Here is a 19,142-nt window from a genome sequence, read left to right as displayed (position 1 = left end):
TTGCCGCCCCCACACAAACCGTCTGGCACGCGAGACTAATGCGGACGGTGGACGGGAAACAGAGAATTTATTTGGAGTGGCCTAAACATCGATTCTTGAATGTTGGTAAGTGAAATAGCTTGAGGGGGTGGTTGGAACGAGTGTATGATACTGGAACTGATGGAGGTATACAATGATCAGGTATGACTATTAACCTTCTCAAAATTTTGAATAGCAAAGTAAGTCGAGTCATTGTCCTGTCTTGGAGACTATAGGCCATTCAAGGTATGTCAGCATTATTATATCTGTTACACTGTCGTGCTGTTGCTCACTAGATCTGAACCACAGTTTGTTTAGAACAAAACGAACAGCCTGATGCTGGATCATTTCAAGTTTGTATATACTTGTGTTGTGGTAGGGATCCCAGATGGCTGAACAATACTCAATGGATAGTTGTTTGTAAAGATGGTCTTTAATTTCTATTGGAAGGTCCTTTTTAGGAAGCCAAGAAGTTGATTAGCCTTGCTGCAAATATAGTTGATATGGGGGTCCCAGGATAATCTGTGATGAAGACGGATACCTAGATAGTTATGTTCCAATACTGTATTGAGTGGGATGTTGGACATTTTGTATGTAAAGCTGCTTTTGTTGTGATGTAATGTTATTTGTAAAATGTTACATTTAGAAATATTGAACTCCATTAGCCAGTCACTTGCCCATTTGGTTAAAGAATTTAGATCATTCTGCAGAATGTGATGGTCATTTGGTGTTGCTATAACTTTGTAGAGTAACATATCATCTGCAAACAGTCGTATTTCACTTTTATGTTCATAACAATGTCATTGATATAAATTAATAACAGTACAGGGCCAAGTACAGACCCCTGAGGGATCACTTCACAAATACTGTAGATGATTTGGAGCCTTCCACTACAACTTGTTGTGTTCGACCGTGGAGAAACGATTTCAGCCAATGTAACATGTTTCCTCTAATTCCGTAATATTCTAATTTGTATAGGAGTCTTGAATACATGTGCTACTTTATCGAATGCTTTGGAGAAGTCTAGTATTGCAGCATCAACTTGATGGTTGTTGTCCATGTGTTTAGCAATATCATTAAAGGTAATGAATAGTTGAGACTCACAGGAGTGTTTGAATCTGAAACCAAATTGGCTTTCTGATAGGATGTTTTGGTCTTCTAAATGTTTCATAATTTGACTTACTAAAATATGGTCCATTGTTTTGCACACTACAGAAGTGAGTGAAATAGGACGATAGTTTCTTGGGTCAGATTTTGTGCCTTTTTTAAATATTGGAGTAACATAGGCATGTTTCCATTCAGATGGAACGGTACCAGACTCTAATGATTGCTTTAAGATGTGAGTTAACATAGGAGAGATTCGGTTGCTATAGTTTTCAGTACGTATGAATGAATGGAATCTGGACCAGGAGATTTGGATGAATCACAATTGGATAATAAGTTGTAGACTCCTTGCTCAGTAATCTCAAACATTGGCAAAGATGGAAATAGAGATGGACCTTTATCAGGGATGATGGAGGTAGCCATCCTCGGTTGGAAATACAGATTTAGGTAGAAACTAAGATAGGAGGGTAGTTGGGAGCCACGTAGCACAGTGAATAGGATCTTTGCCTAACGAACTGGAGGTCCTGGGTTCGATTCATGGACCGGTCATGATATGATTTTCTTTTGTCAAAGTTTTTTATTCACGTGACTGCTGGACGGATATCCACTGCCTACTTTTTAAAACTATTGTGTGTAATAGATATGTGCAAAGCCACACCTACTTGCTTGCCTTTTGCAAACTTACGTGGAATCATACTGACTACGTACCATTGTTAAGTATAGATACCGCTGTGCTTAACACGCTAGTCGACCCTCAAAACTAAAACTTAGCCCTTGGCGCACGCCTCACTTTTAATTAATCCGGGTCAGCAGGTAACACAGATTCCTTGTGGAGTCTATACAACCAGTCACAATATTGCTTGCCACACATTGCAAGCTGCCCTTGGACCAGTGTAAAATATTTGTGACTCCATAGTAGTCCAAATTTATTTAAGAATTCTTCAACTTGTGTAGCTCAGCTGGATTGCATTCTCTGCCTGAAAGTGCTCATAGCATAAGTCTTCAACTCTAGACCACCAAATTGTCAATGGCTGCAAAATGTGAGCGGAGTTCCCCAGAGTAGCAAATCTGGTACTGAATGATAGACTTTACTGTATTCTAACATATTAACTCTTTAGTGAATGGCCACACCACACCAAGCAAGATACCAAGTTGTAAGTCGACCACGTGTCACCCAATCATACTTCTTCCTTTAACCTAGTGTCAACCAGTGTTTCATTTTGTGTTTGATACCTTTTACAGTATCTGGAGCACAAATAGGTCAATTAGCTACTATTCGAAGCACCGTGTCATGAGCTACACGTATCAGCCAATAAGCAATACTGTAAAGAACAGGTGAGTTTCACACCACTGAATCCAGTACAGTAAGTATTTTGTACATATACACAAGTCTTTGCTTCACTGTTTGCTAAACCTGGTGTGAAAATTGGCTATTGTATCACCCTTTTAAACCAGTCTGTGATGTAATTAATGGATATAGCACTGTTGTGAGACTAGAGTAATCCATGTGGATTGTGGTTAGAAGTATTTTACAATTCAAGGCATTATTCCAACTGACTTGGGTGAAGAAATTCCAGCCATCGATTGCCGTGCTGTACTTAAACAATGTATGTGTGTCTGTTGTACCATTTGAATAATGAAGTATTGAATTGATACACTATAATAAAAAAAATTAATAATCATTGTAATTTCTTGCACAACTTTTATTTTAAAATCACAACATGCCATTCACCTTATAGTATAGACCTCTTATTCATTTTCAAGCATTTGAGATGGAACCACTTGATTATACTAAACAAAAATCATTTTCCCTTCATCTAGACTTCATCGCTTGACTGGTTATGGGAACTAGGCTCCCTCTCCAAAGAGCCAAACACGAGAAAACAAAAATTACAATAAGGTACATCGCAAATAAAAGTTTGCAGGGAATAGTATGCATGACTCTGATCTAGCTAGGTGGAATCACTCATCTGTTTGATCAGACAAAATTGTCTATTATTTAATTGGCTACTGCATCTTCAATGCTGTCCTCATGATGTCTCTAAGGATACTTGATTTCCAGTATGAGTTAACACAGCAGTTGCATTGTACAATACTATCAGGTGAAGCTCCAATTTGTGGCCATCTCGGATTAATAAATAATCCATTTTCTAATAATCCATTTTCTAATACCTTGGTTATGATGTTCTTTCTTGACAGCCTTTATAGTTTGCTTGCTGGTGAATAGAGAATAACAAATTCTTTAATCAGGCTCTTTGATGGATTTGCAGTATCAGTATGGCACAGATTTCATATTGGAAGAAGTAGCTCTTCCAGCTTGATACCTAAACCACAGCTTAAAATTTGCTTGCTGTCTCGTTTGCAACTCAACCTGCTCAGCCATTTCATTGGTAACTGCAAGTGAAGTATTTTGAACATAAAACAAATGGTAGTACTTAAGTGTAATGTATTCAGGTTTGTGAAGTGAAGCAATAGGCTAGGGGAATGCTGGCAAAGTTGTCTTCAGTACATATGTATCAAAATGTTCTGGGACAACTGATAGCTGCTAAACAGATGAGCTAATTCATCAGTTATGGATCTTGTGCCCTCTTTAGAATGTCACACCCATCAATGATGTCATCTAGCTTTTGCATTTTTACCTCGTGCAGAATAATTGCACAGATTTCAGTGAAGATAGCATTACCTAAGCACACTGGCTGTCAGTATAGGTTCTCCCTCCTTTGCAGCTAAAATAAATATATACACTTCTGCCAGGCAGTTGCAGTGGACACAACAGACCTGGCCAATTATTATCCAACAATTCATGATCAAGAGTATCACTTGATCATTGGGAGTAAAACAAAAAGTGTAGCGTATATTGACAGGTAAAATTTATAATTCCTTACTCAGCTGAGATGAATTTCTTAGTATTCTTACTTCTTTTACCCATCCACATACGAGTCGATTGTACACTTTTAGTCATTTCCTTGCTGCAAATTATTTTGTAGTTGCAGAACTAGTCCTATAAGTACCAAATACAACAAGTCACAGGCATCTACAGGAAAACAATCATCACTTTGTTCTAAATCTGCAAGTGCCCTGGTAAAGAAGGGATCAATTCCACACATCCACATCCCTTATAGCTTGTGTGAATTAAGAGTGCTGAGCTACAAGCAAACTGGATAAGTTATATTTAACACACCAGCTAGCTATTTTCATTGCAGTGTTTGTGTAAATGTAGTATTTGTAAATATACAAACTTCTATCTCCGGCTACATTATGCTGCAATCTGATGAGTAAGAAGTACGTACTTTAGCTAACTTCTGGAGAACTGAAAATGCTTTTATCTGTAACATGTACTCATCTGCTTGAACCAGTTGTGTACCTTCCGTGTAGCTAATACAGTGTATTAGAGTGTCTGTTGTTTACCCCATAATGAAACCTCTTGTTTCTGAAATATTATTCTAGTCTCATGACAGTGCACTACATTGCAGACTGGTTTAAAGGGTTTGTCAAACAATGAAGCAAAGGCTTGTGCGTACGTGCAAAATACTTACTGTACTACCATGTACCAGTGTCTAATTTCCAATAGCGGCTTTTTGCTTCCCATCATATTTCTGGTAGCATCCTTAAGTGGCTTTGAAAAATTGAAACAAATTAAGCTGGCGCATTTTCACCAATTCACAGTAATTTGCAGTAATATTCATAGGAAAAAATTTGCGCTATTTACGAAAATTTTCCACTACAAAAATTTGACTCCATATGGTGTAGTAGTGTAAGTGATCTAGTTGACTAGCACCTAATGTTGGCTGTGCTTGTTTAATCTCGACCAGTTTGTACAGGCCCAAGAAAGGATAGCAGATCAATTGTAAAGGTTTTGAAACTTTTGGCATGTGTGAAGTTTGAATAGCACCTGAGTATGGTGTTTTGAGAGTTTCTGTGTAAGTTGCTCAGGGAACTAAACAGACCCTTGTACTAGACAGATGTTAACAACATAATGGGGCAAACCTGAGTGAGTCAAGTTGCATAAAATTGTATTTGTGCACAGTTGAAGATGCTGTACATATGCTATGTTGTGTGTTGGTATTTTGTAGGTGAATGAGCAATATTGTGCAAAATTGAAAAAGATAATTTGCTAGTAAAGGGCAAAGTATTTCTGACACATTTACTTAATTGCGACAAATCTATATCTGCATGAAATTCTGTCATTTTAGCAATGACACTTGGTTGATTAAGCCATATGGAAACTCTCTCATGTGCGTGTCATGCTGTTGTCTTTCAGTTGTTCTAGTGTTTCTATTTGTCTGTTATGTCTGTCATGTTCCCCTCTTCTTGCATGCTCTCCTCAATTCTGCTTCTTCTGGTGTTTTCTCAACTAAGTTCCCTGTGACGAGTATGGAGCAATTCAACTCTATCATCTGAACTAGCTGGTGTGGGGCTCACTCAGGCTTGCCCCAATGAAGAATTCGAAGAAAAAAAAGATGGTTAATGGAAAGGGCAAGGCTGACACCTCATGAAAACAGTGAAAAGTATGTCAAGTTTTCGTGACAATCCTGTGTGTTCCAGTGTAATCAAAAGAAATCATTAGTAGACTGTGTAATCCGTGATGTCAAAGAATACCACCGGCAATCTGCTGCATGTGCCGTACTAATCCAAACAAGTGATATTGGTATTACTGTGTGATGCTGTGTCGCAAGCTGAGACCACTGTTAATTTACCATGCAATCCCAAAATGATATTGTGACACTGAGTCGCAAGACAGGAACACTGATAATTCACTATGAAACCTAGTGATATTGTGTTGTTGTGTGATACTGCAAGCATTGCACTATGTCACTACAAATTACAATGAAATATACCACAATTTGTGAATGGAAGAATGCAGTATCTGAACAGAAAAAACACCAGCCAGTGACAGAATTACATGGCAAGAGAAGGCCGTCTAAATTTCCAGAATAAATTGTGATGTGCATTAAGAAATATAGTGCGTGGCGCTGTGGAGTTTGTAATTGGGGCAGCTTCGGGTATTGTTCAGCACATTAGGACTGACCTATTGGAGTGCAATGTGTAGGAACTATGTAATTAGAACATGAACAATGATAATCATAGATGCACACACAGTTGTACACATGTCCATATTGTATGTACTGTCACGTGATTTAATGATATGCCTCGTGTCAATCCTACATGGCGCCGCGAGCAGCTACGACTCTATTGTAACCAGCTGATTGATTCCCTGGTGCCGGTTAGAGGCACCCGCTAAGCATTCCACTGAGATGCCATACGCCTTCAGACTTAGCGATCTCCCGAAGCTCGACCTCCAAGTGGACAGAGGCGCCGACTTCGTTGCTTGGAAGACCCAATGGAGCTCATATGTTAGTCTATCCGGACTAGGTGAGGAGTCAGCTGAAACACAAGTGCACGCATTAACACTGTGCTTCTCATGTGAGACACTTAGTATCGTCGATAATCTCGGGCTAACTACAGACCAGCGTAAAGACTAGTGTTGGGAGTAACGCGTTACGTAATATTATTACTTTTGTGGTAACAAAGTAATATAACGAAATACGCTATGAAAACAGGTAATATAACACAAGATACTTTACTTACAAACGTAACGCGTTACCTAAGTAATATAATTACTGTAACGAGTCTAATATGATGTAATATTATTACTAAAAGTAACGAAGTTACTAATCTCGTTAGTAATCCTCTGAGTAACGCCTAACCACAATGGAGTAACGGGGCCTATTGAATGAACCTTATTCACTAGCTTCTTACTTATAACCAAGATTTGTACATTGTCCAACAACGCAATCATGTCACGTGATAAGGTGGTAGTTTCACACGTGACAGCTTAAGGCTGTGGACACAAAGTAATATAATATGTAATATTATTAGTTACTTTATTTTATGGGTAATATGTAACTGTAATTAAATAGTTCTGTTGCAAGTAATATGTAATATGTAACTAGTTACTTTTACTAAGTAACTTGCCCAACACTGGTAAAGACACGCAAGCTATTATCGCCGCTATTAAACGATACGTTGACGGCCACATCAACGAATCAGTCAAGCGTCGCAATTTTCGGAAACGGATCCAACAGCGTGGTGAAACCTTCGATGACTACCTGGTGGCTCTTCGTGAATTAGTTAAGACTTGCACCTTTTGCTCACCCGCATGCACAGCAAAGAATATCCGGGACCAGATCATTGAAGGTATCCTAGAGGGTGACACGGTTGAACACTTGCTCCAGCGACAAGATCTTACATTAGATACTGCCATCACAACATGTAGAGCAGAAGAAGCTGCAAAGAAGCAGCAAAGAAGCAACGCTCTGCAATTTCTCAGCCACCATCCTTACCTTACGAAAACAAGGACCATATCACAAGAGAGCTGGCCTTCAGCCCACCAGTCCCGATTGTCTAGGATGTGGAGGCAAGCCGCACCAAGGAGGCCGCAGTCGCTGCCCAGCTTACTCTTCCACGTGCCACAACTGTCAGAAGGTTGGCCACTATGCACGTGTTTGCCACTCTAAACAAGTTCAGCCACCATCTCATCCTAGCCTCCCGCCATCAACAAGGCAAATTCAGGTACACACAAACACAGGCTTTGAGACGCAACCGTCTACGTTATCCACCATCAAACAGGTAGCCACCAATGACCCAGCTCCAACCATTCCTATTCACCTCACTTCACTGAATGGTTCTTGCTCGACAAACGTTCTGCCAGACTCAGGAGCAGATATCTCAGCTGCTGGCACTAGTCACAGAGTGGTGTGCACCAATCGTGGTCACCCCTAAGAAGAACAGCGATCGCATCAGGATGTGTGTAGACTTATCTCACCTCAACAAGTTTGTGCATAGAGAACGCTATCAATCGTCCACACCTGCTCAAGCTGTGGCTGATATAGCAGCAACAGATGTAAAAATATTCACTGTACTAGATGCACTGAAAGGATACCACCAGTGTCCACTAGATGAGTCCAGTCAACTCTTAACCACGTTCATAACCCCTCAAGGTCATTTCAAATATCTCAGGGCCCCGTATGGCCTATCATCGATTTCTGAACATTATGACCGCAGAATGGCAGAAGCTTTTGCTGGTTTACAAGGCTTTCGTCGCATAGTTGATGACATTGTTATTTATGACAATAATACTTCAGACCATGCTGCTCATGTGCGACAGTTTTTACAGCGGTGCGTAGAGAAGAATATTGCCCTTAACCTGGATAAATGTCAGTTCTTTCAATCAGCAGTCACTTTTGCTGGCTTTCGGTTATCTTCTGATGGATATCAAGTGGACACAACGATTACTACGGGTATTTCACAATATCCAAAGCCAAACACCAGAACTGACCTTTGCTCCTTTTTTGGCTTAGTAAACCAATTGTCCTCAAGCACTGACGCCATAGCCGCACTCCTGACACCACTAAGACCACTTTTGAGTACTAAAAACGATTTTCTCTGGTCTAGCGATCATGATGAAGCCTTCGCAAAAGCCAAGGCGTCACTCACCAAGCCACCGGTCTTGTCATTCTTCAATCTCAATCATCCCACCCGTCTCAGCACTGATGCCAGTAGACAGGGTCTTGGATTCATCCTCCAACAGCAATCCAATAACAAGTGGACCTTCATCCAGGCTGGGTCCCGGTTCCTCACCGACACAGAATCTAGATATGCTGTTATTGAACTGGAGATGCTAGCTGTCGCATGGGCCATCAAAAGTGCAAACTATTTCTTTCCGGCCTCCAGCATTTTTGCCTCTTGACTGATCACAACCCTCTAGTCCCTATTCTCAACAGACGCCGCTTAGATGAAATTGAGAACCCACGCCTTCAACGATTGAAGTCTCGCCTGATGTCTTATAACTTTACGGCAAAGTGGATTAAGGGAAGTGTTAATGATGGCCCTGATGCTCTATCCCGCAATCCTGTATCTAATCCTCACAATAGTGATGCCCTTGCAGAGCATGACTCGCCTAATGAACCAGCCTTATCTATTACAGAGTTGAGAGCTATCACCACTGACATCCACGAAAGCTTGAAATTGCAAGACGTCTGCTACCATGCTTCTCAGGATCCAGAATACCAACAGCTGTACAATATAATACTCAACGGCTTCCCAGATCACCGCGGCCAGCTTCCACAGTCATGTAGACCCTACTGGAATGCACGTGAGCACCTTTCCATTGATGACAATTTGATAGTTTACGGATGCCGTCTACTGATACCACCTTCTATGCATCACACCACACTGTCACATCTTCATGAATCGCACCAGGGCACTGTACGCACTAAACAATGGGCGCGCCTTACGGTTTATTGGCCAGGAATGGACAATGACATCGACAACATGCTCACTTCATGTAAAAAGTGTCAAGATCTCCTTCCCTCCAATCCTCGAGAACCTCTTGTGTGCAAAGACAAGCCAAGTAGACCATTCCAAGAGATCTGTGCAGACTTTTGTTGCTATGGTGGTCAGGACTACCTCATCGTTGCTGATTGCTTTACAGATTGGCCTGACATAATCCCAATGGGCCACAACACTACCAGCTCCCACCTTGTTAGAGTACTGAGACAATGCTTTTGTCGCACTGCCGTGCCAGATATACTGTGGTCAGATGGCGGGCCACAATTCACTTCAAAATGCTTTCACGACTTCTCCAGACAGTGGGGCTTTATCCATAAAGTGTCGTCACCATATTACCCACAAAGCAACGGCAAAGTCGAAGCCATGGTAAAATCTATGAAAAAACTCATTGCCACTTCCTGGAACAAATGTTCTCTCAATGAAGATGCGCTTTGCCGTGCACTCCTACAGTACCGAAACACCCCATCTCGCAAGGATGGATTATCACCTGCTCAAAAACTATTTGGTACACCAGTGCAAGACTCACTCTCAGCTCACCACCGCTCTTTTCTACCATGTTGGCAAAAAGCAGTCACGGAAGCAGAAACACAGGCTACAAATTCATTGGAGCAAACACAAGCATATTACAATCTCCATGCCCACACACTACCAGACATTGGAATAGGCTCACACGTTGCACTGCAACATCCACAAACGAAAATGTGGGACATTTACAGAACTGTTGTTGACATTGGTCCTCACCGCCGCTATTTTATCAAGACTCAAAATGGCAGAATCCTGACAAGAAACCGCCGGTTCCTACGACGCAGAACTGCAACATCCTTGCTCCCATCAACAACACCAGCACCCCCTGAACAACCACAGCAAACTTTTCCACAACAAAGTACCTCAGCAGAAGTCTGTTCAAGTCCACGACATTCAACTTGCACCCACCAGGCACCCAAAAGACTTATAGAAGATCCAAACTGGCCTTAATTATCGTCAGCATTGTGCCCCTCACAAATGCTTGGGGGGAGGTGTAGGAACTATGTAATTAGAACATGAACAATGATAATCATAGATGCACACACAGTTGTACACATGTCCATATTGTATGTACTGTCACGTGATTTAATGATATGCCTCGTGTCAATCCTACACAATGGAGGGCATGTTATGCTACCAGTGAAAAAAGAACTGGGTAAAGTATCCATTGGGGAAGATGAGCTTTGTTAAGCAAAAGGCAACCACTAAAAAGCCTAAAATTTCAGTGTCAAATTTTGAGTATAATTTCCTCATAGATATTAAGGCTGCTGTTGCACTAGATGTCCCAAATGAGATGATCCTGAATTAAGACCAGACTGCCATCAAGTATATATACCAATTTCTAACTGGACAATGGCTACAGACGGTTCAAAGAGGGTTGAGTTGATTAGACAAGATGACAAAAGGCAAATCACGGCAACTTTTGCTGGTACTCTGTCTGGAGATTTCTTGCCAATACAATTAGTACACGAAGGCAAGACATCCAAATATCATCCTTCAGTTAATTTCCCGGAATGGCATGTGACACACACCACCAATCACTGGTGCAATGAAGACATCAAGGTTGACTACATTAAACTGGTGATTGTACCTTATATGAATAATATGAGGAAGAAGCTGGATTTGTCACCAGCATACACAGGCTTAGTGATACTGGATGCTTAGTGATGCTGGATGAGTTCAAAGGCTATACAATGTCAAAAATTGAGTGTCACCTTATGTATGACAGTGCCTCCTAATTGTACAGACCACTTACAACCATAAGATGCCATGCTTTTCATGCAATCAAAATTTGAGTCTTGGTATGCAGACCGAATAATGGCACAACAGCAGTATGGACAGGATATACAACCAGTGGACTTACAGTTCAGTGTAGTGAAGCCCATTGGAGCACAACAGATGGTTGAATTACATGACTACTTTAAGGGACATCCAAACATAATCATTAAATTTTAGACTCATTAGCTTTCTAGGCATCTCAAACATGTACTGTACCATGCTAGACTAACTGTTTTAAACCTTTTCCAACTTGAAAAATCACAAGACCCTCTTGTTCCAGATCCCTCCGACACCGTTTGTTTGGGTTTATAATCTTACATGTGAGCATCTACCTTCTCTTCAGAAATAACGAACACATTGAGCTTATCTTTTTTGGCAAATGCCCAACAATATTTCCACTTTGTTACTTTTATAGCAAACGGATCCTGTGCATTTCTAATCTCCCTCTGATAAAGGAGTATTTTGTCTCTAACCAGCATCCACCTATCTTTGCATATATGAAATCCTCTCACACCGGAAGAAAACTGTACTTGTGGCATTGTCTCCAGCTAGTTAGAAGTCCGTCTGCATCTCAATTAAATTAACTATATAATTACAAAAATTAACCACCAGTAACTCAGCATGTTTCTTTATTACATAAATTTTGTTTGGCTAATATTTTCAACTTTACAAAACTTTTGTGCTACAAAAATTTGGTGCTATATGGTATCTGTAGGAATAGGCAATCACTCTTGTTTCACTGTTTTTTGTTTTTTTTGCTATTCCCTTGTTTCACTACTTTTTATTCTTTGATCCCTAATCTAACTTAAAATTTTCCTTCTACTTGTTTAGTATTTAATAACTTCGGCCAGCTGTGGGTGCACGCCTGGTTTACTGAAATTGTTTTCGTATAAGTGTGTGTGTGTGTGTGTGTGTGTGTGTACCTATTTATGTTTGTCTGTACGCACCCACGTAAGCAAAAAATCGTTTAGTAATGGTAAAAGCAGCTTTTACATAAGTAAAAGTGAAATGAAATCTGTATTAAACTTCTGCACAGGTGAACTTTGCTCTGGGGTGGTTTCTTTTTGGCGGACTGAAATACAGGTGTAGCGACTTTCCTCAGACTACCTTCCCCTTTAGGTTTTCAGGCATTTAGCAACTGAAAAACAACGGTGCAGGCATCGTACAGTACACTACCAGGAATAGCCTATCGTTTCGAGTTGAAAGGGGGCGTATCCCTTACATATGCAAACGAAAATGAAGAGCAGCTTTGAGGCTTTGTCGAGAGAATTTGTGGAAAAAAACACTTTAGTCAAACTATAAAACAGTTTAGAAGATAGTTCTGTGCGTAATATGTTGGTAAAAGCGGTTTGTTTAACAAACGCTTCCTTAGCAGTGCATAGCAACATAATTGAACGAATATTTCATGAATTACGAAATACGAGAATTAGCTAATGTCATTGCACAACCCAAAATTACCCTATTGTAAAGTAATACATAGTTGGTCAATTCATAGTAGCACATACTGTCTATAGATGAGTTAGCTAGCTGCATGGCACCTGGCTTTTAGAAGTAGCACATCAACTTGTTTTTGACAACATAGTTTTGACTAATGAATCTGCAGAAAGAAAGAATGGCACCAGGCATGCCATAAAATTAATTTTGTGTCTCTAAACACATTCCCCAACAATCAATTACTGAAAAATGCAGTGACCATTATGCTTTGTCTTCCAACTATGTTCCACCCATTATGCAGCAATACAAATAAAGAACAGTATGAGAAGTGTCTGTTATCACTATGGAAAATACAAGTAATAAGCGTTAATAGTTACCACCACAGCTGGAGGAAAGCCCAGGGAAGCCATATTGCAATACCACAAATCAACACCTTGCATTGTCAGTAAAATATGGGACATAAAGGAGGACAAAGGCAAGCCCATGATGCGTGTATTGCATATACTGCAGTTGGTAAAAAGGCAAGTCTCAGGACAAAAGCAACAGTAAACAGTGAAAACATCAAGCCTGTAGCCTTATGTATTATTCAGTTGTTTGGTTATATAGAGAGAAAAATTCAAGTTAAATAGGAAATTTCAAAAATTCCACAAAACTATTTGGGATTGCTCTGAAGGCATTTTAGGGTTTGGTATAACACACAACACGTTACAGGTGCACATAGCTCAGTACTTTTTTGTATCAGTTAATACATTTCTATAACTGCTATTACAATGATATCTTATTTAAATTTGATCAGATTTTGCTGCTGGATTATGTAACTTATCAACCAGCTGTTACACAAGTACAATCAATTAAAACAGTTGTATTTTTCATGTGAAAGCACTTGAGAGGCTTGTAGGCTACCTTGTTGTGGTGTATGTACTGTATAATCATGCTTACTACTCCATTACTCATAATAACTTTCTTTTGATAACAATTACATTTAAAAAATATCTTAAAAAGTGGCTGGATGGGTGTGCACAAATTAATTAGCATATGCTTGCTGGTGTGTACTATTAGTGATATAGGCTATTGTTGTAGCTTAGATTTGTTCCTTTGTTGCTCCAGTATTATGGACATGTATGTACTTCAAGCAAGCATCAAGACACATATCTCATGCAATAACATTAAACACATTGTTTATGCATCAGTATGGTATGTATAGATAGGCTTCTGTACCTTAAGACTCTTACCCACTAATAAACAGTGCTAAGGATCATTGGCATAGCACAAGGTTACGAAGCTGTTTCCTTAACTAGGATGTACTCCACTCATGCAGGTATATATAGCTGTAAATGACCTTAACATGAATCAAATCTTGTATCTTGTTACGCAATACGGACTATCAAATCATGTTCACTAAAACAACCACTTACGACATGCACTTTTATCAATACATGACAAAAATGAACAACATTCAACAAGTATAAAATAATTAATCACAGCAATTTACAAATTACTACTAACATTAAATGCATGAAAGACAAAAGGTACAAAACCGCTAATTACATATGTACACAGTCTCAATGATTAAAATATGCATACAATCCCAATGATTAAATTAACAATGTATACATTCTTATATTTTCATAGACACACTTAACTATAACACAAGGCAAGCATAGTAAATCCATTCTATAAACCATGCAAGATCACAATGATTTGATAGGTAGTGTCAGACTTTAAATTTTCCGCTATATTGAGCTAAAGTCCGTCCGTCTGTCATGCTGCTTACTCGCCAAACTTGGTGCAAATCAACACAATCCGTTCTGATAATGAAGCACTCATCATCTGACTACTCTAAGATTACTATCCTGAGTTCACGTGTACTTCCGCTCATTCTCTAGTGTGTAGGCCAAAGTGTAGAGAAAACTTGAGTAACATTCCTTTGAAAACCACACCACATACTGTTCAAGTGGTAGAGCACCTGACCAGTGGTGTATCTACACCTGGGCATTTGCCCAGGCATCAGAAAATCTTCTGGCGTGGCAGCCACGCATGAAAATACACTGCTCACAATTCAGTAATTACGATTCTATCCACCATTGACTATAGCAAATGTTTGCAGCAAATTTTTGCATGGAAAATAAGCGCTGCACGTTTAATTAGGAGTCTGACTTCTAGTGTTGCACCGATATGAAATTTTGCCAATATTCCGATAACTGATATTGAATAATATTTTCAAGCCGATAAATGTAGCCGATCTGATATAGCAGAACATATATATTTTGTAGCAATTTTTACTAGAAATTTGGTTGTGAAGGACCAATTTAGCTTGTTTATAGCAGCAGTATTGCTATAACAACAGCTGACAGTACACTGAAGCAGTAATAACAACATTCGTGATGCAAGAAATGCAACTAAAAGTATTTGTAAACATCATTTGGTGTACACGATCATGTATTTACACACATCTGTAACCTTAAGAATATTGTACAGGATTTTTCTAAATTGCAGACCCTTTCTACCTTAGGCCAGCATTTATTAATTCCTTGTTTCCCGTCACCCGCCTGCATACCACTTTGCTTTCCGCATTGGTAATTATTATTGTAATTAGTATTTAGAAATACGAAATATTTCCGTGTTCTTACGGTGATTTCTGCTATATGTTCAAGAATATTCTTTGCCACGTGGCTATGTCGTTTAGTAAAACTATTATTGTTTACACAAGAAACTGTACAAATGTGCAAGTTACAATTGTATTAGGAAGGGTGATAGTTCCGTGGACTATTGTGGATTTCCACGAAGAAAACGTGACATTCAGTGAGTTCTTTTCTTGTATAAAGGCTGGACAATACCATAATGAAGTAACAGAGGAATTAAAGAGAGCGAGGTTACTAAAAACGTTTGTAGGGAACAAGATAGACGCTCTGGAGATGTAAAGTATGTTATAGAGATGTATTTGAAACTGGCTGTAAATTATTACATTTCAGTGTATTGTATTGTATTGTAGATACACTTACTTGTGTTTTACCGCAGTTTTTTGTAAGTATCATTTTCTAAGGTTTGACAGTAGTTGTTAATTAAAAGTACAAAATAATAAAATTTTAGTTATTAATAATAACCGCCCACCCTCACTAGTTGATTGGTTTCAAGGTGACGGGAAACAAGGAATCTTATTATGTTGGCCTTATGTAAGAGATTATTGATCTTTAGGTTTCTTCTTAACAAGGCACAGTGGGAGCAGCAAGACAATTTCCAGCTTCTCCAAATCACGTGATCACATCAAGGCCTATTGGCCAGGCTAAACACCAACCTTCCCATGTTTTTGGTCCGGATAGTAAGCTTCTGGCACGTACACATGTTCTCGCACCCTGTGCTGTAACTCTTCCTCACATTATACACAGAAAAACGTGTTTGGCAATAGGCAAGGAAGTTTGAGAAACTGGGGTTGTCTCGAGATGATTCAGTTCATAGGCAGGTACAACGCGCACATAACGGTACCACCGAAGATAACGCTCATCACCCCCAACTTACTTGTACGGCTTTTTGAATTTGTACTGGTAACACTATGACAACTCTTCCGTAGAATCACCCGAGGCTGAATCACTTCGTCCATCTGCAGTTGTAGCGTCTTTATTTGTCTTCTTCTGGAGTAGATTATCCGTCTATCAGAACAGCACGAAGAATCGCATTCACAATAACACAATCACCTCTTCAAATGTGTGGTTACTGTTTTTTAAACCATGAATACATTCTGGCGCCAAAATGTTGGCTCCTATTTTTGTATCTCTGCGATAAGATGTGATTGGCTAAACCATAGATACTAGAATACATAATACCAAGAGTTCATAAGGACTTGCAGCGTGACGTAAATCATCGTAATTGCTAAGCAACCGTAGCTGTCGGCCATGTTTCGGGACAGTGTTTTGGCTGAAAAGCGCTTTCTCAGGATTTGGTACAGGCTGTAATGAAGCGAATCAGTGTTGAGTTGTGTTGTAAATACCACACAGCTCGTTAAAAAAGGCGACGAAGTTAGAATTGGTGAGTAATGTATCGAAATTTAATTAGCCACCTATTTCACGAAGCCAATGATAAGATCTTCTATTTCGAAACCAGCCCCGCTTCCTAGTGCCACTATACCCAGCGCTTAGTGAATAAATCTCGTTACCTTCATTCTGACCCAATATGCGCCATAGAAAGTTGTCCCGAAACATGTCTGCCTAGCAACAGTTGCTTCACGAGTGCAAGTCCTCTATACCCCTGTTGAAAGGCGTATCGTGAAGTTATGACGTAACGACAGGATATTGTGGTTTGTGACGTACATGAAGCCGTAAAAGTGCAAGAATCGTTAGCACCGTTTCACACTTGCGACGCTCAGGATAGCCGTATTCGCGAATGGCCTAGTAAGAAACGCCTACGAAGCGGTCTTAACCCATGAAGGAACGATTGTAGTTGGGTGAGAAACGCTTAGAGCTGGAGTTAATTTGGTTGGTAGCGACGTTGGTTGGCACGCGTTCAATTTTTTTTTTTTTTTTATTCCGGCCCTAATGGCACTCCCATCCTCCCCGATCTCTAGCTAGAAGTTAAACCTAATTTAATTTATAAATGACAAAAAGCAGCTAAACCTACAGAGCCTACACAGGCCTACAAAAACACCGCATGGACCGCCAGCATACACACAGCAAAACCCCCGGACAGGGGCCTTAACAAGAAAGCCCTGCAGTCTACTGGCCAAACTGCAGGGGGTGGGAGCATGAAACAGAGTTCAACTCCCACAAAGGACTGCCAGGCAACAGGCTAAATAGATGTAAAAATGTCCGGGAATTGTGGCGCCACAGACAAACAGAGAGTTGCTCTAGCAGATGGCGGTATGCTAGGCCACGAGAAATGCCACTTCTGGTGGTTGTCCTCAAAGCAATATCCTGCAAGACAGGACGACTAGCAGCAGACCACAAACCCAAGGACTCAACCACCAGGGGGACAAAAACACCTCCAGCAGCCTGTACAAGCTCATCATGGTGAGCATCCTTATCTTCTTCTCCCTTAGCAGCAGCCACACCTGCTGAAACTGCAGACCGACCCAACAGAGATTCTTGTAATGGACAACGTACAGTAACATCGAAGTACGCAGGCTTCCCATGCACAAAGTCAGGGTGAAAAACATCACCCGGGCGGTCCAATCGGGAACCAGCACACCGTTGCTCTTTACGGCAACCAGTATTGTCCTGAAGTAAAGCATGATATATCACATCACATAAAGCATCGTGCCTACGTATACGCATGGGTCCATGTCCACAGCCAAGCAGATGATCACCAAATTGATCAACAACACTACCACATGGGCAGCGAACTGGAGAAGTGGCAGAAAAGAGAGGGACACCAAGCCAGTATCGAAGAGAACATACAAACTCCTGTGAGGACATGGATAGGCCTAAAGAATCACAAGGAATGGCCCGAAGCCATGAACTGGTACAGGGGTCAGCAGAAATTGAACGAATTCTGGCTTGGTCCCGAATGGTAAGTGAATTAAGCAAAAGGGTCTGACGAGCAATATCAAGTTCATGTTGGAAAACACGCTGCCCACAAGCTGGATGGATAAGATCAGGAAGGGAATCACTGTTAATCAAGGGCAGCAGAATTGAGGTAGCAACATCCTGATCCGGGATGGAAGGAAACACGTCAGGACCCCCACTAAAAGACTGGAGCAGACGATAACACAATTCTTGGGAGCTGAAACAAGAGCCTAAAAAGGCTGCTGAAGAGGTACTGGTAGCTTCACGCAAACCCAATCCTCCCATAGAACACGGTAGAGTGGCCTGCAGCCAAGATAAGTCAGATATAGAAGATTTGCAAATACGACCTAAAGCAGATCGAAGATTATAATCAAAACGTTCAAGTTGAGAAATAACACAATTTGGGGAAATAGTACGCAAGAGATGATTAAGTTTACAAACACCCAGGCAACTTCGGAGAAGATGGAGTTCAACTTGAGGGTTCCCCAAACCCCCAAGACGGTCCTGAAGAGAAGCCACCTTATCAACAGCCTTGCATACAAAAATTGACACTTTGTATCAATTTTTGTATTCAATGAATGGCAAATTAATCTACTAAATCCATTTATTGATTTAGTATCTTAATTTGCCATTCAGATTTAATAAATGGGTATTGCATAGCCATTTATTAAATCAATGAATGGCAAAGGGATAATCGAAGATTATCCATTTGCCATTCAGTAATAAGAATGATATTATTAATAATTTTTTTGCCGTTGATAGGGTGTGGTGCGGCAGGAATATTTGGAAGGTATTTAGGAGGTAAGGGGGCAGGAGTATTAACTACGGGCTTTTTGTTTATGAGTTTTGGTTTATTTTGTATATTTTGATATATGAATGTAGGTTGTCCAGTTATTTATTTGGAGTTAGGAAATTGAATAGCGTTGGGGACAGTAT

The 19,142-nt window shown here is 40.2% G+C and overlaps 2 protein-coding genes across 3 annotated transcripts in view; both read right to left on the bottom strand.

The window, feature by feature from the left end:
* The window catches only part of LOC136245371 (uncharacterized), a 35,207-nt gene extending 18,262 nt beyond the window's left edge, over positions 1-16,945 (bottom strand). Inside the window, exons 1-2 of one of the 2 annotated variants that reach the window (XR_010695818.1) lie at positions 16,228-16,945; positions 12,659-12,874 (exon numbers count right to left, since the gene is read on the bottom strand). Coding sequence is in view for 1 of the 2 variants with exons in the window: in XM_066036855.1 (XP_065892927.1) it covers positions 16,228-16,309 (82 nt within the window). In the remaining variant the exon portion in view is untranslated. Of the gene's footprint in view, positions 1-12,658; positions 12,875-16,227 lie in introns of those variants that run through there. The other variant, XM_066036855.1, reaches the window with a different exon arrangement.
* Positions 16,946-17,237: 292 nt separating this feature from the next.
* On the bottom strand, positions 17,238-18,810 carry LOC136245229 (uncharacterized). Its single transcript, XM_066036722.1, has 3 exons — positions 18,802-18,810; positions 17,684-18,737; positions 17,238-17,269 (listed from the first exon to the last, which is right to left on the bottom strand). Exons 1-3 carry the CDS (start codon positions 18,808-18,810, stop codon positions 17,238-17,240), a joined length of 1,095 nt encoding a protein of 364 aa, XP_065892794.1.
* Positions 18,811-19,142: the final 332 nt, after the last annotated feature.

Source organism: Dysidea avara, chromosome 15 (assembly GCF_963678975.1).
Source record: "Dysidea avara chromosome 15, odDysAvar1.4, whole genome shotgun sequence".
Classification (NCBI taxonomy): Eukaryota; Metazoa; Porifera; class Demospongiae; order Dictyoceratida; family Dysideidae; genus Dysidea; species Dysidea avara.
The sequence above is the reverse complement of the archived record's forward strand: the minus strand, read 5'-3'. Positions and strand labels throughout refer to the sequence as shown.

Bases quoted from the DNA above. Each gene is read 5' to 3' on its own strand.
- LOC136245229 (XM_066036722.1), bottom strand. The intron at 17,270-17,683 runs GTGTTTTTGTCC...TTTAACTTCTAG, and splicing joins GCTTGTACAGGCTGCTGGAG to CTAGAGATCGGGGAGGATGG.